The sequence below is a fragment of the Protomyctophum parallelum genome, assembly GCF_964188405.1.
Source record: "Protomyctophum parallelum genome assembly, chromosome: 13".
NCBI lineage: Eukaryota > Metazoa > Chordata > Actinopteri > Myctophiformes > Myctophidae > Protomyctophum > Protomyctophum parallelum.
In genome coordinates this window covers 5,511,147-5,528,003 of record NC_139708.1, presented here as the reverse complement: position 1 = coordinate 5,528,003, position 16,857 = coordinate 5,511,147, and the positions used below count along the sequence as shown (strand labels likewise).

General features: G+C 45.2%; 1 protein-coding gene across 2 annotated transcripts in view; it reads right to left on the bottom strand.

The window, feature by feature from the left end:
* Positions 1-16,857, bottom strand: part of LOC310869680 (BAR/IMD domain-containing adapter protein 2-like) — a 100,754-nt gene that overhangs the window by 62,474 nt on the left and 21,423 nt on the right. For both annotated transcript variants that reach the window (XM_083780516.1, XM_083780515.1), the window contains exon 3: positions 9,118-9,204. In XM_083780516.1, coding sequence (XP_083636642.1) covers positions 9,118-9,204 — 87 coding nt within the window. The remainder of the gene's footprint in view (positions 1-9,117; positions 9,205-16,857) is intronic.

The following is a 16,857-nucleotide window of genomic DNA, read 5'->3' as shown; positions in this document are numbered from 1 at the left end:
TCGGTTTACGGTTAATATTAGACATTTCAAGGTTAGTTTTAGGAGTTGTGATTAGAGTTAGAGTTTCCTAAACCCAGTTGTGTCACATACCGAAAAAATTGCCAATCTACAAGTTCACATCGGTCCGCAGCACGACACACGGTAAGCTTGTAGATTTTTTGGCTACTTTCAATGCCGTCCTAAAAGTGTGTGTGTGTGTGTGTGTGTGTGTGTGTGTGTGTGTGTGTGTGTGTGTGTGTGTGTGTGCTTGTCAGGGACCTGGGAGAGTGTGTCGGCCACTGGTCTCCCATCATGCAGTGCGTGTCTCAGAAATGGGGCAGGAGAAGGCAGGGGACCCCAAGGGATAATGGTGCAGAGCTAAGAAAAGAGCTCCTCTGCTCTCATTTAACCCATTCTGAACGGGCACCCATTTTGGTGTCAGCATCATGTTATGCTTTAGCTATTTAAAAATAGCAGATCTACAAGCTCGTATCGCGCCACCGAGTGGCGCGATACGAGCTTGTAGGTCTGCTATTTTTGAAAAATCGAAGAGCGACTGACATTTTTAGAATCTGATCTCATGGTCAGAATGGGTTCATCAGACCAGTGTGTGTCCGGCGGAAACCTCGTATGAATCTGATCTCAGGTCAGAATTGGTTAAACAGGGGCAGGTGTTGCAGCGAGAGAGAGGTAGGCCAGACCAACGCAAGGAAGAGGAGGACACAGACAGTGAAGGAAAGAGAGAGAGAGAGAGCTGTGCGCGTGTGCAGTCTGTCCACAAATAAAACATGATGTACACAATTGTCACATTTATTTCATAATCACCGAATCGCAATTATTCCAGATAAACGCAATTTATTAATTATTAATTAATAAAACACAATTGTTTCTATGATGTTGAACAATGTTCATATATTTTCAAACATTTTCAAAAACAGTGGTACACAAGCTCACAAGACGTCGTGATGTGACACCTTTTGAGCTTGACCTATTTTCACTAGTTTTTAAGTTTGAAATATAAAGTCAGTCTTTCCTTTCTCGTATTTCAGTAATTTGTCATATCTGTCTTTTCTTTTTTTTTTTCTTTTTTTTTTTTTTGGCTTTTTCTGCCTTTATTGATAGGTTGAAAGTAGACTGACAGGAAGAGAGATGGGGGAAGACACGCGGGAAAGGCCGTCAGGATGGGGAGTCGAACCAGCGGCACGCCGTCAGGCTGGCTCAGCAACCTAGGTGCCCAGACTGTTGAGCTAACCGTCTGGGCCTGTCATATCTGTCTTTCTTGTGCCATATTTATTTACAAAAGCCAAACTTTTTAATTTTTGTTCACAATGGTGAATGCCAAAAAAGAATCCTTTGTGAGAGAATTAATCATCAAGTAAAGTTTCATGACCGTGAGTGACAGTCCTAGCTCTAGTTGTACCCAACAGTATGCTCCCTGGTGGGCACTCGTGCAAATATGCCATGGTGGAGTTTAGCCCATTCTGACCGGGCACCCATTTTGGTGTCAGCATCATGTCATGCTTTAGCTATTGAAAAATAGCAGATCTACAAGCTCATATCGCGCCACCGAGTGGCGCGATACGAGCTTGTAGGTCTGCTATTTTTTGAAAAATCGAAGAACGACTGACATTTCTAGAATCTGATCTCAGGTCAGAATGGGTTCATCAGGACCAGTGTGTGTCCGGCGGAAACCTCGTATGAATCTGATCTCAGGTCAGAATGGGTTAGATGCCAATTCTGCCTGGCCTGCCGCCACAAAACTCATACCTGCGTCATCCGTTTCACCCCCAAGATGGCCTCCACTAACGTTCATGTGTCCCAGGTCCATTAATCCATTCTGACCCGAGATCAGATTCATACAAGGTTTCCGCCGGACACACACTGGTCTGATGAACCCATTCTGACCTGAGATCAGATTCTAAAAATTTCAGTCGCTCTTCGATTTTCCAAAAATAGCAGACCTACAAGCTCGTATCGCGCCACTCGGTGGCGCGATATGAGCTTGTAGATCTGCTATTTTTAAATAGCTAAAGCATAACATGATGCCGACACCAAAATGGGTGCCCGGTCAGAATGGTCCATTAACCTAACAAAGACAATTACGCCACGGCACTTTGTGCCCTAATGCATCTCGTTTCCTCCCCACTGTGCGCAGACCGCTTTATTTTCTCAATTGACCATATGCAGACCGCATCCATCTTGCCAGCAAGGTGCTAACTGGTGCACTTCCCATTGACACTCAAGCCCATTCATCCAAACAGAAAAGTCCTCCTATCTAATTATATTAAACAACGTCAAACTCTCAAACATTGCAGCTCTACGAATAGCTTGAATTATCCTCTATCTGCAAAGTGTTTGTTTCATAAAAATCCACTGTAGACATGTTATGAGCTACTTCCTGTCAAGAAATTCCTTGCAGGTGTTTTTTGTTTTAAAAAAACGTGTTGGGGTTTGGAAGTGCTCGTTGAAGATTACTCAAACCCGTTTTGAATTTGCACATAATGCAGGAGGCAGCATTTTGCTTTACTGATTACGAGCACATCCAAACTCTGACACTTGAAAAACCTGCACAGAATTTCTTGACAGGAAGAACAGAAGCTCATAACACATACGGTGGATTTTTATGAAACAAAAACTGTACAGATTGAAAAAGGATAATTCAAGCTTTCCGTACAGCTGCAACGTTGGCGAGTTTGACGTTGTTTAATACAATTAGATAGGACTTTTCTGTTTGGATGAACGGGCTGTCAATGGGAAGTTGCACCTAGTTATCACCTTGCTGGCAAGATGGATGCATATGGTCACATCAATTACCATTCGAGAGGGGTTGTTTTTTTCCTGGGAACACTCCTCCCACTTCTAGCCTGTATTTCGTAGATGCAATCCATTTGCTGGCTACTGTTTAATATCGCCCCTCTCTCCTCCATTGCAAGTTATTTCCCTACGGGGGGCGCCATTGTGCCGAATCATACATGAACATCGTTTTGACAAGGTGGAAATTAATTTATGCCGATAACTCAAGTTGATAAGAGGCTACAAAGAGGTTTGATGCCCCTGGGCTCTGGAATGCGAACGCAATACTTTGCATACCTCACTAAGTCCTTCAAGAGTAAAGACTGACTTTATTCAGCATACAGAAAGGGCTTTCTATACTCAGTATAGAAAGCCCTTTCTGTATGCTGAATAAAGTCAGTAATAAAGTCACTTTACAGTATAGTATACTGTAAAGACCTTTCATGATCCTCAAAGGCGGACGAGAGGATAACGCATTATCCTCCTGACAAAGACATATTTCCATTCGCTTTCAAGTGACTGCCACGGATGCACTGGAATGGCACACCAGTGTCGCACACCGCAAATAGTAGAAAGTAACACACAAGTTCACAATGCATTGCAGCACGATGCATTTTGCATGTAATTAAGTAGCCTTGCCGAGCCATGAGGCCCATAGGGCAGGATCCTATCTCCTGTTTCTGTAGTGTGAGGCAGCTTGATGTACAAGTACTAAGTACACCCCCTGGACATGACGCTAGTATGTCACAGGGACTTATACCCCAATCCAACCCTTGATGCTGAGTGTCAAGCAGGGAGGCACTGGGTCCCATTTTTAGAGTCTTTGGTATGACCCGGCCGGGGCCGACCTCCCAGTCTCAGGGCGGACACTCTAACCACAAGGCCACTGAGCTGGTAGATCTGATGTTTTCTGACACAATGCACAGCCTCAGCCATAAGACAACATGGTGGAACACGCCCAGCATATCTCTCTCTCTCTCTCTCACACACACACACACACACACACACACACACACACACACACACACACACACACACACACACACACACACACACACACACACACACACACACACACACACACACACACACACACACACACACACACACACACCTCATCAATTACAAAGGCAAAGCACTTAGTTTTGAGTAACATAAATAAAGTGGAGCTGTGCTCACTGCTCCAGACAATCGTAAACACCTCGGCAGCTTCCAGCTCTGCGTATTCCTGCATCTCCCCGTGAGTTTGAACCTTCTTTTTTTCCTTCATGAAACCTTCCAGGAAGTCTCATTGAGATACACATCTCTCCCTTACAAAAGGGAGACCCATTGAGATACACATCTCTCCCTTACAAAAGGGAGACCCATTGAGATACACATCTCTCCCTTACAAAGGGAGACCCATTGAGATACACATCTCTCCCTTACAAAAGGGAGACCTGGCCAAGATGTCATCAACAACCCAAACCTACACAAGCAGCAGGGTGAATGCATGCCTGCTCCTTTCATGTGACATTAGATGGTGTGGGGGGCGATAAAGAACGGGAATGTGGGATGAGGGAAGGAAAAGCAGGAGTGTGTGAATGTATGCTGTGTGTGCGTGCGTGCGTGCGCTTATGCGTGCACGTGTCTGCGTGTGTGTGTGTGAGTGGGTGGGTGACAGGTGATGGTTAGACCAATCAGAGGAGGGTGCGTGGGAGGGAACGCGTGGGCGTACTGGAGACCGTTTAGAGATGGAGTTTCTCCAGGCAGAGTCAGAGATATACGCGAGTGGATTAGAAAGCGTGTGCACAGACGGACACACACAGAATTAACAGCACATGCACATTACATGCAAAAATGCCTGCATAATATGCATGCACACACGGATGTGCACAGCTCTCAGGGGTACACTGCAGGGTGATTTATGTGGACAATGAAAAACCAACATCAGAGGGCAATATTTTACAGGGAAATTGCACTGCTTTGAGCTTTAATATGTGTGTGTGTGTGTGTGTGTGTGTGTGTGTGGGGGGGGGGGGGTTAAAGGGATGGATAGCAGCTGCTGGCTCTCAGATGTGTGTAGGTGGGTCCATTTGCAGCCTGTCTCAAACTGAGTCCCTCAATGGCATTAACAGGCTTTAAAAGAGGTGCAATAACAACAACAACAACAACGCACGGCTCTCTGTCACAAACTACAATACACAAGCATGTGAGCAGACTGCACACACGCACACACGCACACACACACACACACACACACACACACACACACACACAGGTACAGACCAATTCAGACTACTACAAGCTCAGTGAGTGAACTACTGAGCTATTACCGGTAGTGAAATCCCAAACTGTAACTTTTAACTGAGACTGGGAGTTAAATTGACACCAGCACTCAACAGTTAAATTAACACATGGGATTTCACTGTGCACATCCCTTCCCATCCACTTGCTATAGATAGAGAAGATATAGTCTAGACTAGCCCATTCTGACCTGAGATCAGATTCATACGAGGTTTCCGCCGGACACACACTGGTCTGATTAACCCATTCTGACCTGAGATCAGATTCTAAAAAATGTCAGTCGTTCTTCGATTTTTCAAAAAATAGCAGACCTACAAGCTCGTATCGCGCCACTCGGTGGCGCGATATGAGCTTGTAGATCTGCTATTTTTAAATAGCTAAAGCATAACATGATGCTGACACCAAAATGGGTGCCCGTTCAGAATAGGCTAGACTAGAGACAAAACAGGCCGTTGCAAAACAGTATATTCCCGTGTTCATGCAATGCTGCATTCACACTGGCACATACAAAGAGATACACGGTCTACCATTCATTTTCAATGGAAGCCAGCGACATTTGTAGCTGCTACAAAAGCTACAACAGCTATCTGGTTTCAACTACAAAGATACAAAGCTACAGCCTACAAATTATGCTGTGCGTCTTTTGTCTACCAGTGACGGTGTGAATGCATTAGACCAGTGTTAAAGGGATTGTGACATTTAAAAAAAAGGTTTTGGAATTGTTCTTATTTTTTTTAGGTTTTCTAATCTCAATTGCACCCAAAAAACATGAACTTTTAACATTCAGTAGATTTTCTGTGATCTGGGGTTTTCTGGCTCAAACAGGTGCTCTGATTTGCCGGCAGTAAGTGATGTAAGAGCCTGCAAATCCCATATATGTCAATGGGATTTGCCAGCAGATGTCACTGTTTTCACTGTGTTGCCTGTTTTCATTGTAGCTAAAAAGGCTTTCAAACCCCAAAGAAAACTTCAGACCACAGAAAATCAACTGAATGTTCAAAGTTCAGGTTTTTTGGGTGTAATTGAGGTCATAAAACCTAAAAGAAAAAAAGAAAAAGAAAAATAAATGAAAATGAATGTCATAAAACCTTTAAATGCACACAGAGGACTTTACTGTGTAGTTGTGGGGTTTTGGTATGAGGAGTTACAAATGGATCCTACAAGGGTCAGGGCCCGTTGGGTGGGTCGGGTGATCCCTGTCCCTCTGCGCACAGAGAAAACAGGAAGCCTGCTCTGGGCGCGGGCTCAGCACACAAACGTGACGGGGGGCCACAGCGCTGTCAAAGACCCTGCATTTAACCACCACGGCCAACAGGTGGTTGGAAAATCAAACAGCCCCTGTATGTACGTGAGCTGCCTGGGAAATCACAGCAGGGGGGGGATGGATGGCGGGTGTGGTGGTCATGCATGTTGTAACGGAATGACGGATAGATATGATTCCAACACCTTCTGTTCCATCGCAACATGTTTTTAACCCATTCTGAACGGGCACCCATTTTGGTGTTAGCATCATGTTATGCTTTAGCTATTGAAAAATAGCAGATCTACAAGCTCATAGCGCGCCACCGAGTGGCGCGCTACGAGCTTGTAGGTCTGCTATTTTTGAAAAATCGAAGAACGACTGACATTTTTAGAATCTGATCTCAGGATCAGAATGGGTTAATCAGACCAGTGTGTGTCCAGTGGAAACCTCGTATGAATCTGATCTCAGGTCAGAATGCGTTAATGACTTAAATTGGAAACCCTTTTTTTAGCTTGATGAATAGTGAAACTAAGTCAGAAAGAGATAGATATACGGGTAACAGCATGCAGTAGAGTAGATAATGGTAATGGATAGATATAATGGTGGTACATGCAGATAGAACAAGAAGAATGAGTCATTCTTTCAAATACTGAGTGCCTTCAGGCACTGGTTCTAAAAAAGTGGAATCAGTTTTCACTTCCATCATACATACATATTAGTGACAAAAGCTGTGAGTAAAAGACCCCCCCCCCCCACGTCCTCCACCTCCACCACATTCTCACACTTTTGGAAAATGGCATCAGCTTTCAGTTGCAACATAAATGTCACAAAAAGGGTCAATTCACACACGCACGCGTACACACACGTACACACACGTACACACACACACATAAAATACTGTCTGTCTCTAAAGTGAGATATTAAATCCTGCTGAGTTCCAGGCAGAGAGAGAGAGAGAGAGAGATTTGCAGCATGACGCCAGGGCTCCACTGGGCGCGTCTGCGTCGCGTCTCCGTCAGTGTCGGGAATGTTCCCTTTTAAATCAATGTAGGGTGGCTCCACTGCCCGCGTTGCGTTGCGCTGCGTTCGGTGACTCAAAAATTGCCCCGGTTAGTTTTTTGACGCACGCACGCGTCCTGTCATGTATAAAGAAATGTTGCTGACGCGCAGTTTTCAAAAGCCCGCGGTGGAGCACCTCTAGCGTGACGTCGACGTTGTCATGACGCGAGCAGGACGCGACGGAGACGCGACGCGCCCAGTGGAGCCCTGGCGTAACAGAGCAAGGTGAAGATAAGATGAGCATACTGTCAGATCACACTGTTTACTGCTGCCACGTTGATATTAATACGCCTGACCGCCTGGACACGACAGCTCCGCTACTGTAAGCAAGCATAACCCCAAAGTCTGCACGCCTCCGTGCAGACTTTGGGGTAAACTCACAAATCAATGGAAACGCTCAGAAAGAGGCTGAGAGTGAGCGAGAGAGAGAGAGGGAATGACGAGGGAAGTGAGCACTTTCAAGTCGTCCCCGTTGGGTGCGCTGAGGGAAGCCCAAACTGGATCTCTCCAATAACCCATTCTGAACGGGCACCCATTTTGGTGTTGGCATCATGTTATGCTTTAGCTATTGAAAAATAGCAGATCTACAAGCTCATATCGCGCCACCGAGTGGCGCGATACGAGCTTGTAGGTCTGCTATTTTTGAAAAATCGAAGAGCGACTGACATTTTTAGAATCTGATCTCAGGTCAGAATGGGTTCATCAGGACCAGTGTGTGTCCGGCGGAAACCTCGTATGAATCTGATCTCAGGTCAGAATGGGATAAGCAACAAAGCCCCCTTCATGTGAACAGCAAATTCTACACAGATCAAGCTGCCAGTGGCCATGGTACAAACGGTGACAGTGAAATCTCCTCAAACAACAGATGATTTCCCCGTGGACCGACTATGGCCAACATACGCTAGATCTGAGACACAATGGGCCAGCTGGTGATTCTCTGGCTGACCTCCCTAGCTTAACTTGACCTTGTGGTACGACCGAGTTGCTCACCAAAAATGACAGATTTATATCAGAGAATCGGTTATTTTATATACTAGGCTTCCACCTAAAGCATTGAAATTACACAAGTACTCGCATGGACTCTCCCTTCCACCCACACAGTCACCGACACAAATTCCACAAACATTCACCCAGCAGGTACACCGCAATTTACATGCACACCAATAAGAGACACACGGCATATAGGAGGAAGCTCATTTCAAGTGAAACCAATCTATTTTTTTTACAGTGGAACTGCATCAAATTGACAAATTGCAGCATCGTCACATGATATGCCTTCTCAAAAATCTAATCTGCAGCTGGGATTGAAAAGCATTTTGCCATCTTCTCCTGTTCTCATCTACAGTATGCACTCTATGCAGGGTGAGGGGTACTGCACCTATTGACACCTGCCTATCTCTCTTGTCTTTTCTTTCTATTTTGTCTCCAGCAAGCTGTGGCAGAGAGTAGGCCCGGCGTCAATATGAAATTATTTCCTCAGAGGCTAAATCTTGCCTCAGCTTGCCCTAGAACTGAATCAGATCCAACATAACTCCCATCGGATTAACTTCTGATTCCATATTTTCAGACATGGAGCCATTGTTGCGTGTGTGTGTGTGTGTGTGTGTGTGTGTGTGTGTGTGTGTGTGTGTGTGTGTGTGTGTGTGTGTAACATGTAGCAGTCACATTGCCATACGGTGCCAGTGCCACCCAGTGCAGAACCAAGAGATGTGGTATGGGGGAGTGTTAGACATCCATCAACTCCATCAGTGGCTTACCCAGATCTTTGGATCCTTGGCTCTCGCTGGCCAGCTCGCCCATCCTCACCAAGGCATCAAAGTAGCCTTTGGCAGCAAATGTCACATCTGGAAATAGGAGAACAGAAGGACGTCAGGAGACAGCAAAATAACTACAGTTAGAGATATAAAATAACATGAGTAAGTTACTGACTGCACAGCACTTTCCCGATTACACAAAAAAAATAAGCATTGCAGTGTATGTTCTCTCCATCAAATTGGTAAACAGACAAATAGACAACATGTAGGCTTCAGTTTTTAGGGCAGTAACCTTAACACATCGGATGCTGCCAGCATCTTTCACACTAAGCGAGTGCCAGCGGATATGGGAGATTTTACTCTTTTCCCCACCTGAACCAGGAGGCATCTTCCATTCTTACCTCACGCTGGTCACGCTAAAGTCTCTCTAGAAGCGTTAATATTCCAAACGAGAGGCATCTTTAAGTCAGAAATGAAGACAGAATATTGCCCATCTGGTCAAAACCATGGAGAGTTCCCTAGATTAGGAGTACTGTTGCAGAAGGAGAGGCGAACCAAAATGTATACAGTACTGTATGTGAATTTTCAAATTTGTTCTCCGCATTTGACCCATCTCTTGGAGTGGTGAGCCGAAGCCGTGCCGCGCTCGGGAGTAATTTGTAGTAGATCTAACCCCCCAATCCAACCCTTGATGCCAAGTGCCAAGCAGGGAGGCATTGGGTCTTTGGTATGACCCGGGCCGGGGATCTAATCCCGATTCCCGACCTCCAAGTCTCGGACACTTTAACCACAACAAGGCCACTCAGCTGGTCAATAAACGCAACATAAACTCTTTTCTGGCAGGGCCTAATTCCCCTGAGCTATATACTGTATCTCTGAGGTGGACTTCTTTGGACTACCCTGACACTGTGCAGAGCGACGAGCACCACACGTGTCTTTATAGGGTTTGATAGCATCTGCACATGGATCTACGGCACTGGGTAGTTATCAAGTTACCACCATCAATCTAGAGCCCACAGTGTTTCATTTGACACTCCTCTGGTTGTGCATGAGGATATCAGATTATTTCATATACTGTACGAGGGAATATGAGGATATCAGATTATTTCATATACTGTACGAGGGAATATTTCTCCTGGGTGAGAGGACGATAAAAGGATTGAGAAGGTGATAAGCGTACACCGATTTGACAGCAGGCCAATCAAAAGTGTGTACCCTTGTGACATACTCAGAATCACCTGAGTGTGTACCCTTGTGACATACTCAGAATCACCTGAGTGTGTACCCTTGTGACATACTCAGAATCACCTGAGTGTGTACCCTTGCTGGTGAACACCTGAGTGTGTACCCTTGTGACATACTCAGAATCACCTGAGTGTGTACCCTTGTGACATACTCAGAATCACCTGAGTGTGTACCCTTGCTGGTGAACACCTGAGTGTGTACCCTTGCTGGTGAACACCTGAGTGTGTACCCTTGCTGGTGAACACCTGAGTGTGTACCCTTGCTGGTGAACACCTGAGTGTGTACCCTTGCTGGTGAACACCTGAGTGTGTACCCTTGCTGGTGAACACCTGAGTGTGTACCCTTGCTGGTGAACACCTGAGTGTGTACCCTTGCTGGTGAACACCTGAGTGTGTACCGCTGCTGGTGGTGAACGAAGTCAACCATGTCAAACACAGACGAAACTCGATTACTGCTGTTGATGTATTAATAGAATTCATGGCCGAGGAGAAACTGGAGTTTCTTCAGGCACAAAAGGAACCCAAACAAAAGCAGAGAAAACAACAATCTTTGACAATTCACAGAACGGATTGTGTAATGGGGGGGGCTGGCAAGACTATAATTTTGACAGTAATGTTAATCAATTTATTCAATAAAGTGTTGTTCAAATGTTATCGTCTCTCTCTTTTTTTTAAAGCATCGATAAACAAATCACCACCAAGCAGCTTGCATGGTGCACCTTGGTTAGACAACAACGAAAGGTGCAATTCTGGGAAATTGCATGGTATGGTTGCACTGGCCAGAGTTGCGAGGAATCCACTGGGAACTGAATTCTGTCTTACTATTAGCAATGACAACAGTGACAACAGTGTGTGAAGCATGACCAACAGTGTGTGAAGCATGTCCAACAGTGTGTGAAGCATGTCCAACAGTGTGTGAAGCATGTCCAACAGTGTGTGAAGCATGTCCAACAGTGTGTGAAGCATGTCCAACAGTGTGTGAAGCATGTCCAACAGTGTGTGAAGCATGTCCAAAAGTGTGTGAAGCATGTCCAACAGTGTGTGAAGCATGTCCAACAGTGTGTGAAGCATGTCCAACAGTGTGTGAAGCATGTCCAACAGTGTGTGAAGCATGACCAACAGTGTGTGAAGCATGTCCAACAGTGTGTGAAGCATGACCAACAGTGTGTGAAGCATGTCCAACAGTGTGTGAAGCATGACCAACAGTGTGTGAAGCATGACCAACAGTGTGTGAAGCATGTCCAACAGTGTGTGAAGCATGTCCAACAGTGTGTGAAGCATGTCCAAAAGTGTGTGAAGCATGTCCAACAGTGTGTGAAGCATGTCCAACAGTGTGTGAAGCATGTCCAACAGTGTGTGAAGCATGTCCAACAGTGTGTGAAGCATGTCCAACAGTGTGTGAAGCATGTCCAACAGTGTGTGAAGCATGACCAAAAGCTTAACTTTTCTGTTGTGCAAAAGTGAACAAATAGCAGGTTCACTTTACTGGCTAAGAAATTCTCTGACGAATTGCCTATAGCAATCACACTAATGATGAACACCCAGGTGATACTGTATATCACCGTTTCCCAAACACTGGCTTGAGACCCATTTGTGGGTCCTGGACAAATCTTTACGGGCCCCTTTATTTTCCCACATATTTTTTAAATTATTATTTAATTATTATTTTCCAAAAACATTCTCAAAAAAGCAATTGTTTACATGAATTCAACACAAATTCAATCATTTCTTCAGTAATGTCATGAAGAAATCAAAGAAAGATCTCTGAAATTCCATAAATTAGTTTAACCCATTTTGGGCAGGAACCCCTTTTTTTGGTGCATTATGTTATGCTTTAGCTATTGAAAAATAGCAGATCTACAAGCTCATAGCGCGCCACCGAGTGGCACGCTATGAGCTTGTAGATCTGCGAGCTGAGCTTGTGAGATCTGAGCTTGTAGATCTACGAACTTGTAGGTCTGTTATTTTTGAAAAATCGGCATAGAAACATAGCATTTTCAGAAAACTGTCAGGATGTAGAAGACATTTTTTGAATCTGATCTCAGGTCAGAATGGGTTAAGAGGCCCAGGCCGTAGCGTAACGGTCTGGGCACCGGACTGGTAATCCAGTCGCAGTGTGCCGCGGGTTCGACTCCCGGACCCGACACGGCCTTTACTGCATGTCATCCCCCCATCTCTCTCCCATTTCCTGTCAGCCTACTGTCTGTCCCTTCAAAAATCAATAAAAGGCGTAAGCCGCAAAAAAATATCTTTAAAAAAAAAGAATGGGTTAAGAAATAGGACATAGTCCATCTACAGGATGGTAGATCTGCTATTTTCACTAGTTTAGGTCCCAGTCTAACTTCCTAGTCCAATTATTTTTTTTGGATCTTGAGCTAAAAAGTTTGGGAACCACTGCCTGTTGTATGCAGTCACTGTACCGCACAGTTGAACATCACTGGGATGTTCATTCACCTCTTGACTTTCATTTGATATTTTAACGCAACTCGTCTTATCTCGCCTCTGACATATAAGTGTCTGAAGCCCATCACACACCGGGTGCGCAGCGACGCGGCAACGCCTGGAAAATAGAACGGTGGCGTATCGGCGCGTCAGGCGAGGCGTGAACGCGCCTCGGACGCCGCCGGTGTGCGATAGGTTCATTGAAAATAACTGAGGCGGCTGTTTTGACGCGCGGCGTTCGCAGACGGTGCGTGTAGCCCTTCACTCGTCTAGCAAAAGTTTCATGGCACTTACTCCGACCTTGCAATAGTAAATCACTATGGTGCCTAAATGCCTAAAATTGTAGTGGTAGAATCATACAGACGACTCAAAGAAATCACATGGTAGATTCAGGCATGTACAGTTTGTACACTCACTCACACAAACCACTTCACCTTGGATTTAGATCTACAAATCTACAAATCCAACACCACCCGACCACTCTGTGAGGTCAATCCTAATCAATAAGCACAACTTCGCCACTCCTAGTCCTAATAAAACAACACAATCTCTAAAGTACTGCTACCTTACTCCGATCAATAGCCGTACAACAAATCCAATTATTCCACCCACAGCTGTGCTGCCTAGCAAAAGGTCACAAAGGGCAGAGTCGACCTTCTGCTGTGGGCCTTGCCTGCCTGCCAATCACACCGTCTCCATTGAATTATGGCGGCTGAGTTATCCCATTCTGACCTGAGATCAGATTCTAAAAATGTCTATTACATCCTGACAGTTTCATTATTAACCCATTCTGACCTGAGATCAGATTCTAAAAGTGTCTTCGATTTTTCAAAAATAGCAGACCTACAAGCTCGTATCGCGCCACTCGGTGGCGCGATATGAGCTTGTAGATCTGCTATTTTTCAATAGCTAAAGCATAACATGATGCTGACACCAAAATGGGTGCCCGGTCAGAATGGGTTATGCACCAGTCTGGGTGACAGATGGGCGCCGCACCTGCAGACAAGATATACAGAGTGGTACACACACGCATTTACAACAACAGTTCTCGGCACAAAAAAAACTAAACTAAAGCCTTTTTATCATTCATACAGTATGTTCTTGCTGAAAAGTACATACTGTATGAAATAAACCAGGCAGACGTGGCCTCCAAGCGCCACAGGACGCCACTCAGACTGGTAGTCGCTCAGTCAGAGCTCTCTCACAGACGCGCAGAGGAACATGCGCTAATGCTAATCCCAATTACAGCTGAGTCAAGGCAGCAGACGCTGCGCATCTTAAAGGGGGAACACCTGATAGAGACAAGAGTCTCTGAGTGTGTGAGTCTCTGAGTGTGTGAGTGTGTGTCTGTGAGTGTGTGAGTGTGTGAGTGTGTGTGTGTGTGTGTGAGTGAGTGAGTGAGTGAGTGAGTGAGTGAGTGAGTGAGTGAGTGAGTGTGTGCACTAGGTGTACACAGAGGGGGCTGAATATTTTGCCTTGTGTTCTCATACTAAAAGGCAGTGTGTGTTCAGTGTGTGTTCAGTGTGTGTTCTCATACTAAAAGGCAGTGTGTGTTCAGTGTGTGTTCAGTGTGTGTTCTCATACTAAAAGGTAGTGTGTGTTCAGTGTGTGTTCTCATACTAAAAGGCAGTGTGTGTTCAGTGTGTGTTCTCATACTAAAAGGCAGTGTGTGTTCAGTGTGTGTTCTCATACTAAAAGGCAGTGTGTGTTCAGTGTGTGTTCAGTGTGTGTTCAGTGTGTGTTCAGTGTGTGTTCTCATACTAAAAGGCAGTGTGTGTTCAGTGTGTGTTCTCATACTAAAAGGCAGTGTGTGTTCAGTGTGTGTTCTCATACTAAAAGGTAGTGTGTGTTCAGTGTGTGTTCTCATACTAAAAGGCAGTGTGTGTTCAGTGTGTGTTCTGTTCTCATACTAAAAGGTAGTGTGTGTTCAGTGTGTGTTCTGTTCTCATACTAAAAGGCAGTGTGTGTTCAGTGTGTGTTCTCATACTAAAAGGCAGTGTGTGTTCAGTGTGTGTTCTCATACTAAAAGGCAGTGTGTGTTCAGTGTGTGTTCTCATACTAAAAGGCAGTGTGTGTTCAGTGTGTGTTCTCATACTAAAAGGCAGTGTGTGTTCAGTGTGTGTTCTCATACTAAAAGGCAGTGTGTGTTCAGTGTGTGTTCTGTTCTCATACTAAAAGGCAGTGTGTGTTCAGTTGCAGGGCAGCTGAGCAGATAAGCTGGATCTACTGTACGAGTACTTTAGTTCCCTGTGATGCCATGTGTGGTCACTCAGTGAGCCGTTGGTTGACAGGGGCGGACAGACTGAGAGGATTACCGGACCTCTGATTGCTGGGCAGACAGACTGTTGGTCCTAGAAGGAGAGGTGGGTGTGGATGAGTAGCTCATCTCAGGGACACTGATCCATTTCCTCTCCTCTGTTACGGAGGAGACGAGAAGGAGCAACTTAACTCCCAACCACTTATCTCTTAACCCATTCTGACCTGAGATCAGATTCATACGAGGTTTCCGCCGGACACACACTGGTCTGATGAACCCATTCTGACCTGAGATCAGATTCTAAAAATGTCAGTCGTTCTTCGATTTTTCAAAAAATAGCAGACCTACAAGCTCGTATCGCGCCACTCGGTGGCGCGATATGAGCTTGTAGATCTGCTATTTTTCAATAGCTAAAGCATAACATGATGCTGACACCAAAATTGGTGCCCGTTCAGAATGGGTTAACTCTTGTGTCTGGTGTCCCTATTCTGGGCACATCATAATAGGCGATGAACATTCGGCAAAACATAAGCTTACAAACAAAATAGCAGACATTCTACAAGTTCAAAATGTGACACATTGTGAGCTTGTACATCGGCTGGGACATTGTCGGTGAGGGTGTAGAGGGGAAAAAAAGGAGGGGGGCCAAGCAAAGACCTCTGAGGGACACCGGAGGACAGAGTATGTGTAGACTAGGTTAAGTCGTTAATGAGAAGATGAACAATTTATTTTTGAGGGGCGCTAGCCTGTCTTAAACAAACAAAAAAATCCTGTTGGAGAATGGAGAATTTCACGTCATAGTGTCTGAGCAAATAGGCATAGTGTCTATTTTACGTCATGATGATGTACGATGATAAGAGCGCCCCTCACTTCACACGGGTGGGATTACTTTTTAAACTTCTGGACACTTCTCCACGTTTTGGGAGATGCACTGTAGCAGATAACCAAGCAAGGATGGAGAGTGTGATTCATACAGCAGACAGATATTTTGTGAAGCCTGAAACTCCTGAAAGTTCATATAATGGCCTGTTGTGGCGCTGTCACTGGACCCAAAAAACCCCATAGCCCCATAGAAGTCCATGTATTTGGGCCCAACTTCACCTAGACTGTATTACCTTAATAAACATGGTCATGAATACTTTCTGCTTCCAGTCACTAGTTTAAAGTCTCATTTCTAATGTCATAATATTCTTTTTGGAAAATGATGGTCCCATTAATTAAAAAAATGACCATAAAGTCGCGCATGTTCTGAGGGGCGTGGCTACCGTTACAGTCTATGATCGGGATTCCCCTCCCACTCGAGTCAAAATAAAAACCAACGGAGAAGAAGGGGGGAAGTCCCGCCTCGTGTCTGGGCCAGCCAATGGCCAGCTGGGCCAAAACGGAGCCAGCCAATGGCCAGCTGGGCCCAAACGGATCTAGAAAGATGGCGACTTACAGTGCAGGAATAACAGGCTTCATTTTACGTCCATGTTAGACCCGGGGAACGCTTTGTCCATATTTTTTTACAGTCTATGGATTCATACCAGGTTTTGTGTTGAGTAGACGTATATACCCCAGTAAGCCTGCCTGGTGTGTTGACCGTTTACTGAGTCTGAGTGTCCTCAGCAGCATGTGGACCATATGGATAAATGTGTGCCCTAAACCACTCCCTGCACCCAAATCAAATCGGAGCCTCTTAGTCCATTTGGTTTGAGCCAATCCTGCAGAGTGGGTCCTAAATGGTTAGCTCAGTGAGTCCCTACCAGACTAAGTCGAGGATTATACTCTCTGTAAGAGGTGGTAGGAGCATGGAGAAGG